Source organism: Oncorhynchus gorbuscha, linkage group LG21, assembly GCF_021184085.1.
Source record: "Oncorhynchus gorbuscha isolate QuinsamMale2020 ecotype Even-year linkage group LG21, OgorEven_v1.0, whole genome shotgun sequence".
NCBI lineage: Eukaryota > Metazoa > Chordata > Actinopteri > Salmoniformes > Salmonidae > Oncorhynchus > Oncorhynchus gorbuscha.
Genome location: NC_060193.1, coordinates 36,572,785 through 36,589,715, shown reverse-complemented (window position 1 = coordinate 36,589,715; position 16,931 = coordinate 36,572,785). Strand labels below are relative to the sequence as shown.

The 16,931-nt window shown below is 41.9% G+C and overlaps 2 protein-coding genes across 3 annotated transcripts in view; both read left to right on the top strand.

Annotated features, from left to right (window-relative positions):
* The window catches only part of fer1l4 (fer-1 like family member 4), a 127,028-nt gene extending 121,047 nt beyond the window's left edge, over positions 1–5,981 (top strand). Inside the window, exon 46 of the mRNA XM_046319359.1 lies at positions 5,383–5,981. Coding sequence (XP_046175315.1) covers positions 5,383–5,563 — 181 coding nt within the window. The 3' untranslated portion in view covers positions 5,564–5,981. The remainder of the gene's footprint in view (positions 1–5,382) is intronic.
* Positions 5,982–10,795: 4,814 nt separating this feature from the next.
* unm_sa1614 (un-named sa1614) overlaps positions 10,796–16,931 on the top strand; it is a 102,677-nt gene continuing 96,541 nt past the window's right edge. For both annotated transcript variants that reach the window (XM_046319913.1, XM_046319914.1), the window contains exon 1: positions 10,796–11,110. In XM_046319913.1, coding sequence (XP_046175869.1) covers positions 10,985–11,110 — 126 coding nt within the window. In that variant the 5' untranslated portion in view covers positions 10,796–10,984. The remainder of the gene's footprint in view (positions 11,111–16,931) is intronic.

Sequence of the window (16,931 nt, the reverse complement as noted above, 5' to 3'; positions counted from 1 at the left end):
TCTAGATGATGTATGGCTTGTCGGCCTTACTGTATATATCACTGTGGTGTATGAATGCAATTGTAATGTATTATAGAGAAAACAACGCAATTATCACAACCGGTTGTATATTTTAATATTCATTGCAGTGTGTTGTTATAGGTAGGATAACTGTCTTGTCCCGAAAAACATAGGCCTAATCAGTAGGGGAGTTTTATCGGGGTCTGGAAGCGCAGCTTGGAGACCTCACACAATGCACCTGTCATTTCATAATCTGATATATATTTTTATTGCGACTAGATCATCTGCAGTAGGCCTAGTCTATACTCTTTCAAAAATGCCTATATCAAAATATCAGAAATTACATTGCCAATAGCCTACCGGATAATGCGAAGACAAAATGTTGTAAGAAAGCTCATTAGACCACCCAAGAGGTGGGGCAAGTACTGTATTGAGCAGAGTGATGCTTCCACCACCTTTGTTTGACCGGTATGGTTCCAGCAACAAAGTATAGGACACCAAAACTCAATACAGATACAGCAAACAATTATCTTTATTAACTAAACACTTTCGTAAGAAAGCATGCATGAAATGCTAGACGACCTACTAAATTCCTGCAATCTCTGTAACCCTATCAGAAGTGCTGCTATGTCCCGAAGAAGGTGCTAAAAAGTGACACTACACACATCAGTGTGTTAAGGAGAACTGAACTGAACATCCAAGGTTCTACTACTATTCACTGCAAACCAGGCCTAGCCCAATGAAACACAATTGTAAAAAAAAAAAAAAAAAAATGCAAATCACTGCACACAGGGTCATGTAAGTTTACACACGGACCAGAGACCCACACCTGATTCAAAAAGTAATAAAACATACAAGATTTTACTACTACTGTAAACCTGGCTTAGCCCAATGAAGCACAATTGTACAAACATGCAAATTCACTGCACATGGGCATAATAGCCAACAAAAATACTCTGATCTTGTAGATTATTTACACAAATTTTAGAGTTAGGAAAGTATGTATGAATCATTAAAAAAAAGGTTTGGAGAGCCTTTATGCACTAAATATATTGATGAATCAAAAACACAGTGGTTTGATTCATCCTGAAAGTTGTCATATTCAAGTTCAATCCATTACATTTTGGAAATGGAAAAAAGTGTACAATAATCATATAAATCTGCCCTAATTCTCACTAATCATGGAACTATAGGACAAGGGTCCAGTTGTGGTGAACCAGGCTTCAGGTTTAACCTGCTACATGTGATCTTGAATTCCGTAATAATTCAAATAGGCTACTTGTCCCGATTTATTGCACAACGTTAGCCTAATATAATCCAGTAATGCTAGCGGCCCACAGGAAGTGACAGAGGAAGTAAAAGGTAAACAGAATGGAATGATGCTAAATGTAATCTACAAAATGAAGAAAAGTAACACTAAAGTGACAGTTATAAATATATGTGGGTATTACTGATGGTGGCTAGTATTTAACAAATTGTATGATACAAATTGTAAAATAAAATGGAGAAAAGCCTGGGCATACTGTAGACTTATTAAAACATTCTAAACGTGCATACATCAATTTGGCAGGTTCAGCCCGACAGAAGCCTATAGCTTGGGTGTCCAGATTTCATCCATTCAAATTATGAGGGCCCACAATAAAAATTCCGTACCGGCACAGCTACAGTGCCTTTGACTTTTTCCATATTTTGTTACATCACAGCCTTATTCTTAAATTGATTTAATTGTTTTTTCCCCGTCATCGATCTACACACAAAAATCATCATAATGACAAAGCAAAAACATGTTTTTAGAAATGTTTGCTAATTTATTCAAAATAAAAAACATATCACATAAGTATTCAGACCCTTTACTCTGTACTTTGTTGAAACACCATCCAGCATCGAGCGATTAAAGCATCTTTTTGGGTATGACGTTACAAGCTTGGCACGCCTGTATTTGGGTAGTTCCTCCCATTCTTCTCTGCAGATCCTCCCAAGCTCTGTCACGTTGGATGGGGAGGGTCGCTGCACCGCTATTTTCAGGTCTCTCCAGAGATGTTTGATTGGGTTCAAGTCCGGGCTCTGGCTGGGCCACTCAAGGACATTCAGAGACTTGTCCCAAAGCCACTCCTGAGTTGTCTTGGCTCTGTACTTAGGGTCGTTGTCCTGTTGGAAGAAACTTTTACCCTAGTCTGAGGTCGTGAGCGCTCTGGAGTAGGTTTTCATCAAGGCCAAATCAAATCAAATGTATTTAAATAGCCCTTCGTACATCAGCTGATATCAGCTGATATCTCAAAGTGCTGTACAGAAACCCAGCCTAAAACCCCAAACATCAAGGAATGCAGGTGTTAAAGCATGTTGGCTAGGAAAAACTCCCTAGAAAGCCAAAACCTAGGAAGAAACCTAGAGAGGAATCAGGCTATGAGGAGTGGCCAGTCCTCTTCTGACTGTGCCGGGTGGAGATTATAACAGAACATGACCAAGATGTTCAAATGTTCATAAATGACCATTTACATCATTACATTTAAGTCATTTAGCAGACGCTCTTATCCAGAGCAACTTACAAATTGGTGCATTCACCTTATGACATCCAGTAGAACAGTCACTTTACAATAGTGCATCTAAATCTTAAAGGGGGGGGGGGGATGAGAAGGATTACTTATCCTATCGTAGGTATTCCTTAAAGAGGTGGGGTTTCAGGTGTCTCCGGAAGGTGGTGATTGACTCCGCTGTCCTGGCGTCGTGAGGGAGTTTGTTCCACCATTGGGGGGGCCAGAGCAGCGAACAGTTTTGACTGGGCTGAGCGGGAACTGTACTTCCTCAGTGGTAGGGAGGCGAGCAGGCCAGAGGTGGATGAACGCAGTGCCCTTGTTTGGGTGTAGGGCCTGATCAGAGCCTGGAGATACTGAGGTGCCGTCCCCCTCACAGCTCCGTAGGCAAGCACCATGGTCTTGTAGCGGATGCGAGCTTCAACTGGAAGCCAGTGGAGAGAGCGGAGGAGCGGGGTGACGTGAGAGAACTTGGGAAGGTTGAACACCAGACGGGCTGCGGCGTTCTGGATGAGTTGTAGGGGTTTAATGGCACAGGCAGGGAGCCCAGCCAACAGCGAGTTGCAGTAATCCAGACGGGAGATGACAAGTGCCTGGATTAGGACCTGCGCCGCTTCCTGTGTGAGGCAGGGTCGTACTCTGCGGATGTTGTAGAGCATGAACCTACAGGAACGGGCCACCGCCTTGATGTTAGTTGAGAACGACAGGGTGTTGTCCAGGATCACGCCAAGGTTCTTAGCGCTCTGGGAGGATGACACAATGGAGTTGTCAACCGTGATGGCGAGATCATGGAACGGGCAGTCCTTCCCCGGGAGGAAGAGCAGCTCTGTCTTGCCGAGGTTCAGCTTGAGGTGGTGATCCGTCATCCACACTGATATGTCTGCCAGACATGCAGAGATGCGATTCGCCACCTGGTCATCAGAAGGGGGAAAGGAGAAGATTAATTGTGTGTCGTCTGCATAGCAATGATAGGAGAGACCATGTGAGGTTATGACAGAGCCAAGTGACTTGGTGTATAGCATGGTCAAATAATAGGTCTGAGACAGGTAGCCCGTCTGGTGAACAGGTCGGGATTCCATAGCCGCAGGCAGAACAGTTGAAACTGGAGCAGCAGCACAGCCAGGTGGACTGGGGACAGCAAGGAGTCATCATGCCAGGTAGTCCTGAGGCATGGTCCTTGGGCTCAGGTCCTCCGAGAGAGAGAGAGAGAAAGAAAGAAAGAGAGAATTAGAGAGAGCATACTTAAATTCACACAGGACACCGGATAAGACAGGAGAAGTACTCCAGATATAACAAACTGACACTAGCCCCCCGACACATGAACTACTGCAGCATGAATACTGGAGGCTGAGACAGGAGGAGTCAGGAGACACTGTGGCCCCATCCGATGATACCCCCAGACTGGGCCAAACAGGCAGGATATAACCCCACCCACTTTGCCAAAGCACAGCCCCCACACCAAAGAGTTCCATCTTTGTTGAATCTTGTTTTGCATGGACTAAGAGTCTAGGTGCTTTTTGGCAAACTCCAAGCGGGCTGTCACATGCCTTTTACTGAGGAGTGGCTTCTGTCAGGTCACTTTACCATAAAGGCCTTATTGGTGGAGTGCTGCAGAGATGGTTGTCCTTCTGGAAGGTTCTCCCATCTCCACAGAGGAACTCTAGAGCTTTGTCAGAGTGACCATTGGGTTCTTAATCACCTCCTTGACCAAGGCCCTTCTCACCTGACTGCTCAGTTTGGCCGGGGAGCCAGCTCTAGGAAGATTCTTGGTGGTTCCAACCTTCTTCTATTTAAGAATGATGGAGGCCACTGTAATCTTGGGGATCTTCAATGCAGCAGAAATGTTTTTGGTACCCTTCCCCAGATCTGTGCCTCGACACAATCCTGTCTTGGAGCTCTACAGACAATTCCTTCGACCTGATGGCTTGGTTTTTGCTCTGACTTGCACTGTCGTCTGTCGGACCTTATATAGACAGGTGTGTGCCTTTCCAAATCATGTCCAATCAATTGAATTGACCACAGGCACTGTATTGCCAATTTCACTGTAGAAAAGGGGCCACAATACATGTCGTGTTGATATGATTTTCAGTTTGCTTCCATATGTCTGGTTTCACAGTGATCATAAGGAAAAATAATCTAAAACAATTGCTATGTGTATTTATAATCCCCATTCTCCAAACTGTTAACCATTTATAAATGACAGCGCATGGAGAATGCTATTTGTTTCGTAAAAAATATAAAGTATATGCTTTTTCCACTTGGAACCGGCAGGTTCGCAAAACCTTATTCATGGTTCCCTTGTGCGTAAAGGTGGTGGAATTAAGTTAAAGTCAGAATACAGCTTATCTGAAGACACCTCTACCACATCTTCATTTCTTAGATCTCCACCCTGAACGAATAGCGGGTGAATAGCTTAAGATCAAGGTTAGAATACGTATAGAGTGCATAAAAAGGGAATAATATTACATTTACTTGTGCTTAATCGGGGCCATTGAGCGCATTAACATGTGTTTGTTAAGTGAATACAAATGGACATACCATTCACATTTTTTATAGAAGTTGTAAATGGGGGTCATAGACTGCATTTAAACATTGATACAGTTTAGAAGGTTTGATTGAATCTGATCCGTGGGCACACTTTGTGCAATTCGCTAAGTTTACACTGAAAACAAAGCTTAAACATCTATTCATTTATTATTTACCTGAATGCCTTATTAATGAGACCTACTGCTCACACTATGTCGTTGCCTACTGTGTTAAAAAATGTAATTAAACAAATCCATGAAACTGGGAAACATTACTAACTTTTTTGTTAATTTTGTATCTTTCCTCATTCTACCTTATATTATAGTCGCCCCAAGACAACCTTCAACTGGTTTATCAACCCCATGAAGACCTTCATCTTCTTCATTTGGAAAAAATACAAGAAGTACATCATCGCTCTACTCATCCTGGCAATCCTGCTGGTTTTTCTCATCCTCATCCTCTACACGCTCCCTGGACAGATCAGTACGCTCATCGTAAATGGATGAACAGTTAACAAGTGCATAAGGATCAGACGGAGAATGAAACATCTATATGAGAAATGTACTTCGTTATCATAAGTTCCATTTAATTTGTGTTAGGACATTGTGTGTGGGAGATTTGCTATTGTGATATACTCTATGTAAGTGCTAATTTCCTTTGTATAAGTCTTGTAATTTTCAAAAACTTGGTTATTATTAGACCAATCTTAAACATTTATTAAACAATCAAAGCTACTGATGAGGAATTCTTTGCACTGACTTGGCTCAGAACAGGACAGGGCAGCTGGCCCTTAAACGTACATGGAGAGCTAACATTAATGACATGTATGTCGATCTCTCATGGCTCAAATTGGAAGAGAGATTGACTTCATCATTACTTGTTTTTGTAAGAGGTGTTGACAAGCTGAATGTACCGAGCTGTACCGAGCTGTCTGTTTAAAATACAGCGCGGACACTCATGCATACCCCACAAGACATGCCACCAGAGGTCTCTTCACAGTCCCAATGTCCAGAACAGACTATTACACTTACATTTTACATTTAAGTCATTTAGCAGACGCTCTTATCCAGAGCGACTTACAAATTGGTGCATTCACCTTATGACATCCAGTGGAACAGTCACTTTACAATAGTGCATCTAAATCTTAAAGGGGGGGGGGTGAGAGGGATTACTTATCCTATCCTAGGTATTCCTTAAAGAGGTGGGGTTTCAGGTGTCTCCGGAAGGTGGTGATTGACTCCGCTGTCCTGGCGTCGTGAGGGAGTTTGTTCCACCATTGGGGGGCCAGAGCAGCGAACAGTTTTGACTGGGCTGAGCGGGAGCTGTACTTCCTCAGTGGTAGGGAGGCGAGCAGGCCAGAGGTGGATGAATGCAGTGCCCTTGTTTGGGTGTAGGGCCTGACTATAGGAGGCGCACAGTACTAGATAGAGCCATGACTACATGGAACCCTATTCCATATCAGGTAACTGATGCAAGCAGTAGAGATTTAAAAATGTAAAAAGAAGGTAAAAAAATACACCTTATGGAACAACGGGGACTGTGGAGAGACACACACAAAGGTACAGACACATGCATAGGCACACATTTTTGACATTGTTGTATGGTGGTATTGAACATTTTGTGCTGTGGATATGTAGTGGTGTAGGGATGTTATATGATGTACTGTTTTATCTTTAGCTCATTCAGTACGAACATAGTTCACTGCCTTTATCTTTTGTTTTATATGTAATGTGGGTGCTTTGGTGTGTTTGGACCCCAGGAAGAGTAGCTGCTGCCCTGACAGGAACTAATGTGGATCAAAATAAATACAAAAATACAAATACTAATCAGGAATGTTCCTCAACCACATTATTTACAATATGTACTTTTTCAATAAATTTCTGTCAGTGAAATAACCTGCCTTATGTCATTCTTAATATATGGAATATTTAGGCTTTGCTCTCTTCTGGTCCACTACTAGGTCATGAAGGTTATTGCAGAATTTCTGTTAAAGGGAAATGGAAATACTAGGCTTTAGAACACCAGCTAACTGTAATCATAGAGATCCTATTAAATTACTTTTTTTGTATATATTTTTTTATTCTAATTCCTAATTCTATGACTAACTGTAAATTGCCATTTTGGTATTTTTGCATCATCGGTAGAAGAGTTTTGGAATTCTTGAATTTACTGAGACCATGACCTCTGTACATTAATTAGTATACTTTTCTGGTGTCAAACCACATATGAAAACATTATACTTATTTTTTAACGCTGAAAAACAGCCCTTTCAAATGATATGGCATACAATAGCACCACATCAATCAAATGGCAATCAGTCAAGAAAAAACACCATCTTATATGCTTTTTTCCAAAACAACTGCCATTTACACAACTTCCTAATGAAGAGCATACTGAGGCTTCATTCTATTCTATGAATTGATAATCTGCAATCAGCATAGTAATTCATTTTACTGTGAATGAGTTACAGCAGTTTTATTGACCGGTGGTATTTTTCTAGAATTCTATGGAATGTTCTGTGATCAGACACTTTCTTATGTGGATAGTATATTTATTATATATTTTGGGGTGGCAGGTAGCCTAGTGGTTAGAGCGTTTGGCCAGTAACCTAAAGGATCGAATCTCTGAGCTGACAAGGTACAAATCTGTCATTCTTCCCCTGAACAATGCAGTTAACCACTGTTCTAAGGACGTCATTGTAAATGAGAATTTGTTCTAAACTGACTTGCCTAGTTAAAAGAAGAAGAAATTAAACACATACCCTGAGTGTACAAAACCTTATGAACATCTGCTCTTTTCATGAAATAGACAGAACAGGTGAATCCAGGTGAAACTATGATCCCTTATAAATGTCACTTGTGAAATCCATTTCAATCAATGTAGATGAATGGGAGGAGACAGGTGAAAGAAGGATTTATAAAACTTGAGACAATTGAGACAGATTTCGACTCTCTCTCTCAACCTGCTGTCTCGAACTCTGAATGCTCGTCTATGAAAAGCCAACTCACATTTACTCCTGAGGTGCTGACCTGTTGCACCCTCTACAACCACTGTGATTATTATTATTTCACCCTATTGGTCATCTATGATTGTTTTTGAACATCTTGGTCATGTACTGTTATAATCTCCACCAGGTACAGTCAGAAGAGGACTTGCTACCCCTCAGAGCCTGGTTCCTCTCTAGGTTTCTTCCTAGGTTCCTGCCTTTCAAGGGAGTTTTTCCTAGTCACCGTGCTTCTACAGTACATCTGCATTGCTTGCTGTTTGGGGTTTTAGGCTTTGAATGGGGTATGGTAGTAGGTGCCAGGCACACCGGTTTGTGTCAAGAACAGCAAATCTGCTGTGTTTTTCACGCTCTCGTGTATCAAGAATGGTCCACCACCCAAAGGACATCCAGCCAACTTGACACAACTGTGGGAAGCATTGGAGTCAACATGGGCCACCATCCCTTTGTAACGCTTCAACACCTTGTAGAGTCCATTCCCCGATGAATTGAGGCTGTTCTGCAACTCAATACTCTGAGTGTAAAATAGTTATCTCTGCAGCACGGATTCTGTTGCTATGTAGAGACATAGCAACATAAGCTGTGTTGCAGAGACAACTATTTAAATGGAGGCTTCCCATTTCAGAGGAAAATGTTTGCTTTTGTGTGCTGCAGGCGCTGTATTTACTATGCTCTCTTCTGGAACAATGTGGACCAACTGGAGCGCCAATGCATGAATTGTTTACTAGCAGAGGACGACAGAGAAGAAGTGGCTACTCTTAGCAAACAGATTAAGAACTTACACAATCTACTAGGGAAAGCACCCTACCTACCTTCTCTACTCCACAGGCTGGACGCCGTTCCGATGTGTTGAGAGTATCACCGCCATGTCAACATTCAATGACTGATTGACCATTGCCTTCCAGGGACCCCTTCCTGAAGAAGTCTCCCACTTCCCTGGAAAATGGAGCAGGACCGTCACTTCTGATGGATATAGTAGATGATACAGTCACCATGGAAGCATGTCACCCACCGTAGGCCAAATGGAGGGAAGCTGCCTGGGCTTCTCCGGCTTTGGAGGTTCCAGCGCCATCATCCTGCCTCGGATTCTGCTTTGGACTCGGATCACCAGACCTCGAGGGTGGCTGATGTACTGGCTCCTCCATCAGCCATATTGCGTTTTGTGCCCAGCTCAAGGTGCAAAAACTGCCAGAACTCTTTTGCCACCTCACCAGCCATTTTAATCAATTAATCAAATGTATACATCAGACGATGTCACAAAATGCTATACAGGAACCCAGCCTAAAACCCGAAACAGCAAGCAATGGTGAGAAAAATCTTGGTTCCTGGGGCAAAAACCTTGTGCTATTCTGGGGCTCGGTACAGGACATTACTAGGCTGTTTCTTTAGCTCTGTTGGAGTTACTTTTGTGGATAACCTTGACACCTTTTGGAAACAGAAGATGTTCTACAGAGAGGATAGGGTCCATCCAAATCATCTTGGTGCCTGGATCCTGTCCTTGCTGCGCTGAGACAATGACTTATCAACACCCCAAGTCCCGCTCTCGTAATCCCAACCATAAATGATCAGCGTTATCATCATACAGCAGGCCCGCAACAAGTACCATCATTGACTCTTGTTTTAATCCACGTCCTCGCTCAAGGCATCGGCCTAATGGCACAGTTCAACAATCTATGCCAATTCAAGGTACCCCTATGGTATTTTCAAATAAGGGGTTACCAACTGAGCATAGTTCAATGCATAGGCCTAATGGTTCGGTTCTAGGCAAGCTTGAGATCCCTCAGGAAACCATCCGCCACCTCATCAGGAGCATGCCCAGGCGTTGTAGGGAGGTCATACAGGTCATACAGGCACGTGGAGGCCACACACACTACTGAGCCTCATTTTGACTTGTTTTAAGGACATTACATCAAAGTTGGATCAGCCTGTAGTGTGGTTTTCCACTTTAATTTTGAATGTGACTCCAAATCCAGACCTTCATGGGTTGCTAAATTTGATTTCCATTGATAATTTTTGAGTGATTTTGTTGTCAGCACATTCAACTATGTAAAGAAAATAGTATTTAATAAGAATATTTCAATCATTTAGATCTAGGATGTGTTATTTCAGTGTTCCCTTTATTTTTTTGAGTAGTGTATATTTTTTGGTAAGTCTGGCATCCCTTGGCATCCATGAATACAAACCGCTGTTGATGAGAGGAATCATTTGAAGCCATTGCGGTCTGGTCAGTTCTTTCAGTTTTGCCCAAATGATTTTGGGTTGTTATGAGTCCGCTTCCCTTTCAAAAATGCCTGCCTTGGGGGAGGGACAGGCCACAGCACGAAGCATGTTCAGATCTCCCCCCAAATACACCGGAAGTTGTCATGGGGTGAAGGCCTATTGTTTAGTGAGGGAAGCCCTCTTCATGGCCAATTATGTGTGAAACACATCTCACTGACTCCCACGGACATGATTAAAACAAACCCAGTGGTCCTCAAGGGTGACATTCACCTTTAAACATATAATCGCTTTGATACCATGTGATGATAAGTAAATCAATTGAGTAATACCTAATGAATGGCAAAGATTAGACTACAAAAGGAGCCTGAAAAAAAAGGAAATTGTGGGAAAGTGTTTATGATGTAAGCCAAGGTCATTACAATGTAATTTGTGGTGAATTTTTCTCCACCAAAAAATGCTATTATTGAAGGTGTGTGTTCGGGCATGCGCGCATCCATTGCTAGTCTGACGATGATGAACGCGCACAGGAGGGTAGCCTCGGTTCCTCCCTCCTTTCGAATGTAGTATGGATTTTAGATGGGTTGTCGAAAGGATAAACATTAACATGACTTACTTAGACTATTAAACGGCGCATGTTTAGTCTAGCACTTCGTGAATTCATTTACATAAAATAAAAATAAAATCCGTGCTTTTTAAGATCAGAATGCCGGAGTTTATCTCTGTCGACGGGTTTATCGCCGAGACCTTGGAGGACTATAGCTCTCCAACAACCTCGTCCTTCACTACCAAAATGTCAAGTTGTAGAAACGCAGTAGACCACATCGAGGAGGTAAGTTAATTGCTTCTGTACATTATGGCTATCATAAGCTGTAATCATTTGAGAAACACTCTTTTCACGTCACTTCGATACAGAAACGAATGGGGGTTTTGGGAGGCTTGCCAAGGTAACGTGCCCAGCACAAAGGTGTGCTATACAATTCAGGCATCAACCAACTAACGTTATGGCTCAATCCATGGACTGGGGTAGTAGACAAAGCGCCTTACGGCTTTCTTTGTGTCGGCCGCATCTTTATCTCGTTTGTTCATGGATGAATTTAATTCCACAATACATAAGCATGGTTATTTTGTCACAGAAAGGCTCAATGTTGCATTAGATTTCACCAATATGCTTAAAAGCATCTACATTGTGGTGATGTCCTTTGTTTATCAGATTATTCCTTGTGGCGCTCATGCTCATTGTATGGAACGCGAGGAAAAACATTCAAATGTATTCTATATCAATCATCATAATAATAACCACTACTATTATAGGATGGTGTTCAGGCAAAACGTCCTATTTATGTTGCCTTTGAATCCATTGACACTGGTTTAATTGTTGGACTGAGAACGTAATTTTACCACTATACTCAACAGTAAATAGACATTCGATTCGTTAGGAAAGTGATGAAATTAACCATTTAGGCAAATACGCCCATGGCATAGAAAAATGACAACTTTGTCAACTCCATTTATCTATCCTAGATATCAATTCAATAAATACTTTTTTATAATAGTCATAATTTACGTTACTGCAGTTTTTATGATTTTGATTCAAGCTAGTTGTCGTAATAGGAGTATATCAAGGCCCATATAGCTGTTTATTTTTTAAATATATTTTTTTACAAAATCAGGCAGTTCTTTTAAAGATTAAGATGCTTAATCCATAGTCTTAAAACCATTATTTAGTGTAGGTCTACTGTATATCCATCCATGCTTAGTCAATGATCATAAATGCTGGACAGCTGTTTTTGACCAGCCGTATTTGACATCACAGATACCTCAGGGGTAATGTAAAAAAAAAAAAAACTTTCTCCCCAATTTCGTGATATCCAATTGGTAGTTAGTCTTGTTCCATCGCCTGCAACTCCCGTACGGACTCGAGAGAGGCGAAGGTTGAGAGCCACGTGTCCTCTGAAACATGACCCTGCCAAGCCACACTGTTCACTTAACCCGGAAGCCACCCAACACCAATGTGTCGGTTGTGGAAACACCGATGGACAAAAGTCCGCTTGCACGCGTCCGGCCCGCCACAAGGAGTCAGCCTAACCTGGACGGCGCTGGTCCAATTTTGCACCACCTTATGGTTCTCCCGATCATAACCGGCTGTGTAACAGCCTGGAATTGAACCTGGGTCTCTAGTGACACCTTATCAGATTATTCCTTGTGCCTTTGACTGTTGTGCCACTCGGGATGGCCCAGAGGTCATGTTTTTAACAATAGTTTATTTGAGTGGTAAGCCTAACGAAGCCAACAAGTCGAGGAGTGAAGTCGGGGGAGGTGCATTTGCGGCAGCCGTTAGTCGGACACTGTAGTGGTTTTCCAACATCAAGGCTCAGTTCAATATGGCAGTTTCAACATATCTGCTATTGTTTATAAAAGCGTATCTGTATAAATGTTGAAATAAACTTTTCTATAGCCCCATATCACACACACAAACTGAAAACATAACAAGTCTACAATGAATTGGTTAGAGAGAGGTCTGAAATATCACTTTCATTTGGATCTGCTGTAGCTTTAGAACAGCTACTCAGTTTGGCCCGTGCGGCCAGGTCTAGGAACAGTATTGGTGGTTCCAAAGTTGGTTCCTGTTTCAGTCACCTTTTTGGCCACGTTCGAATGGGTCAACCAAAACACCCTAATGATTTGGCTGACAAATGGTGCCTCCCACAATATAGGTGATGGGTGCAGTTGGTGAGAAGCACCTTGGCTTAATAGAAAACTGCTTGACCTTTGATCACACAACTTTTGTAAAGGCCATTCTGGACAATTTCTATAACCATAGTGCAACACACTTTGAAAAGGAGTGACCAACGATGGTCACCGACGTCACAAACAGGATCCACCCCTTTTGAAAGTGTGTTGCATTATGGTTATAAAAATTGTCCTCCTTAAGACCTTCGCTTGAAAAATTTGAAAAAAGTGGCAATAGTACGTTTTGTCCATTTTGGGACGCCGTAGCCAGTATACACTTCCTCAAAATAGTCAGAATTAATCTAAGATGACTCAAGAACTCTATCATTAATTAACGTTTTTTGCCGAAGAGATCTTAGTCGTACAACTTTATATCTAACTAAGATGTTTGATGCAGTATTTCTCAATTAAAAAAGTTGCTTGAAAACTAGTCGTCTCTCGTTGAATGAAAACAGACTTTTTATTGAAGAATCCCTACTGTTGACCAATCACTGACGAAGAGGTGTTACCTCCAAAAAATATGTTGTGTGCCTGAACAGCCGAAAAGGAAACTTCACAAAATGTAGTCATAATATATACACGAACACAGAGAGCCTGTTCTAATAGAAAAAGAGAGATAGAAAGCCTTTATTTACAGCAGACTGAAAACAGTTGCATGCATTTGTGAATTGTGGTTTATTTATTGTTTAGGCTAATTATTCAAAGCTCCCTTTATTATTTCATTTTAAAACTAAAATGCTTGATTGCATTTCAAAGCATGGATGTCTTATATGCTGTGTGATGAAATGATTGATTGATACAGTAGCCTATATATTGAAGTATAAGCCTAAGTAAGTTACAGTATTAAAACTAAACAGGACACGCTCTTTGGCCTACAGCTCGATGGTGGTTAATTTAAATGACCAGCATGGTCAAATAATAATCACAGGCAGAACAGTTGAAACTGGAGCAGCAGCATGGCCAGGTGGACTGGGGACAGCAAGGAGTCATCATGCCAGGTAGTTCTGAGGCATGGTCCTAGGGCTCAGGTCCTCCGAGAGAGAGTTAGAAAGAGAGAATTAGAGAGCATACTTAAATTCACACAGGACACCGGATAGGACAGGAGAAGTACTCCAGATATAACAAACTGACCCTAGCCCCCCGACACACAAACTACTGCAGCATAAATACTGGAGGCTGAGACAGGAGGGGTCAGGAGACACTATGGCCCAATCTGATGATACCCCCAGACAGGGCCAAACAGGAAGGATATAACCCCACCCACTTTGCCAAAGCACAGCCCCCACACCACAAGAGGGATATCTTCAACCACCAACTTACCATCCTGAGAGAAGGCTGAGTATAGCCCACAAAGATCTCCGCCACGGCACAACCCAAGGGGGGGCGCCAACCCAGACAGGAAGATCACATCAGTGACTCAACCCACTCAAGTGACGCACCCCTCCTAGGGACGGCATGAAAGAGCACCAGTAAGCCAGTGACTCAGCCCCTGTAATAGGGTTAGAGGCAGAGAATCCCAGTGGAAAGAGGGGAACCGGCCAGGTAGAGACAGCAAGGGGGGTTCGTTGCTCCAGAGCCTTTCCGTTCACCTTCCCACTCCTGGGCCAGACTACACTCAATCATATGACCCACTGAAGAGATGAGTCTTCAGTAAAGACTTAAAGGTTGAGACCGAGTTTGCGTCTCTGACATGGGTAGGCAGACCAACTCCATAAAAATGGAGTTCTATAGGAGAAAGCCCTGCCTCCAGCTGTTTGCTTAGAAATTCTAGGGACAATTAGGAGGCCTGCGTCTTGTGACCGTAGCGTACGTGTAGGTATGTACGGACCAAATCAGAGAGATGGGTAGGAGCAAACCCATGTAATGCTTTGTAGGTTAGCAGTAAAACCTTGAAGTCAGCCCTTGCCTTGACAGGAAGCCAGTGTAGGGAGGCTAGCACTGGAGTAATATGATCAAATTTGTGGGTTCTAGTCAGGATTCTTTTAGCCGTATTTAGCACTAACTGAAGTTTATTTAGTGCTTTATCCAGGGAGCCGGAAAGTAAAGCATTGCAGTCTAACCTAGAAGTAACAAAAGCATGGACTAATTTTTCTGCGTCATTTTTGTACAGAAGGTTTCGGATTTTAGCAATCATCGAAATGTACAGCTGTGTGTCATTATTATTATTTATTATTATCCGCATAGCAGTGAAAGTTAACATTATAGAAAATATAGACCAATTTGGGTTTCCAATCTCTCCAAAAGAATGTGGAGATCGATGGTATCAAAAGCAGCACTAAGGTCTAGGAGCACGAGTACAGATGCAAAGCGTCGGTCTGATGCCATTAAAAGGTAATTTACCACCTTCACAAGTGCAGTCTCAGTGCTATGATGGGGTCTAAAACCAGACTGAAGCATTTCGTATACATTGTTTTGTCTTCAGGAAGGCAGTGAGTTGCTGCGCAACAGCCTTTTCTAAAAATGTTGAGAGGAATGGAAGATTTGATATAGGCTGATAGTTTTTTATTTATTTTCTGGGTCAAGGTTTTGCTTTTTCAAGAGAGGCTTTATTACTGCCACTTTTAGTGAGTTTGGTACACAGAGAGCTGTTTATTATGTTCAACATAGGAGGGCCAAGCACAGGAAGCATCTCTCAGTAGTTTAGTTGGAATAGGGTCCAGTATGCAGCTTGAAGGTTTAGAGGCCATGATTATTTTCTTCATTGTATCGAGATATAGTACTAAAACATTTGAGCGTCTCTCTTGATCCTAGGTCCTGGCAGAGTTGTGCAGACTCAGGACAACTGAGCTTTGAAGGAATACGCAGATTTAAAGAGGAGTCCTTAATTTGCTTTCTAATAATCATGATCCTTTACCTCAAAGAAGTTCATGAATTTATTACTGCTGAAGTGAAAGCCATCCTCTCTTGGGGAATGCTGCTTTTTAATTAGCTTTGCGATAGTATCAAAAATAAATTTCGGATTGTTCTTATTTTCCTCAATTAAGTTGGAAAAATAGGATGATGGCTCTTTGATCCGGCACGGCACTGTCTTTCCAAGCTAGTCTTTCCAAGGCAACGTGTGGCCACTTTGAAGAATCTGAAATATAAAACATATCTTGATTTGTTTAACACTTCTTTTGGCTTCTTCATGATTCCATATGTGTTGTTTAATAGTTTGGATGTCTTCACTATTCTAGTGTAGAAAAACGTACAAATAAAGACACTTCAATTTCAATTAACAGGTGTGCATTGTTCAAATTTCATTTGTGGAATTTCTTTCCTTAATGTGTTTGAGCCAATCAGTTGTGCTGTGACTAGGTAGGGATGGTTTACAGAAGATTGGCCTATTTGTTAAAATACCAAGTCCATATTATGGCAAGAACAGCTCAAATAAGCAAAGAGAAATGACAAGCCATCATTACTTTAAGACATGAAGGTCAGTCAATAATGAAAATGTCAGTGTAGTCGCAATAGCCATCAAGCGCTATGCTGAAATTGTCTCTGATGAGGACCGCCACAGCACAGGAAGACCGAGAATTACCTCTGCTGCAGAGGACAAGTTCATTAGAGTTAACAGCCTCAGAAATTGCAGCTCAAATAAATGCTTCAGAATTCAAGTAACAGACACATCTCATCTGTCTGCGATTTATTTAGATTTCAAGGCACACTTAACCATCATGGCTACCACAGCATTCTGCAAATATACGCCATACCATTAGGTTTGGGCTTAGTGGGACTATGTCGCAAAATGCCCTTTCAGGCTAAGGGCTATTTGACCAAGAAGGAGAGTGATGGAGTGCTGTGTCAGATTAACTGGTCTCCACAATCACCCTACCTTCATAGTTTTGATGTCTTCACTATTATTCTACATTCTAAAAATGTAAAAACAAAGAAAAACCCTTGAATGAGTAGGTGTCCATACTTGTGACTCTTATTGTATA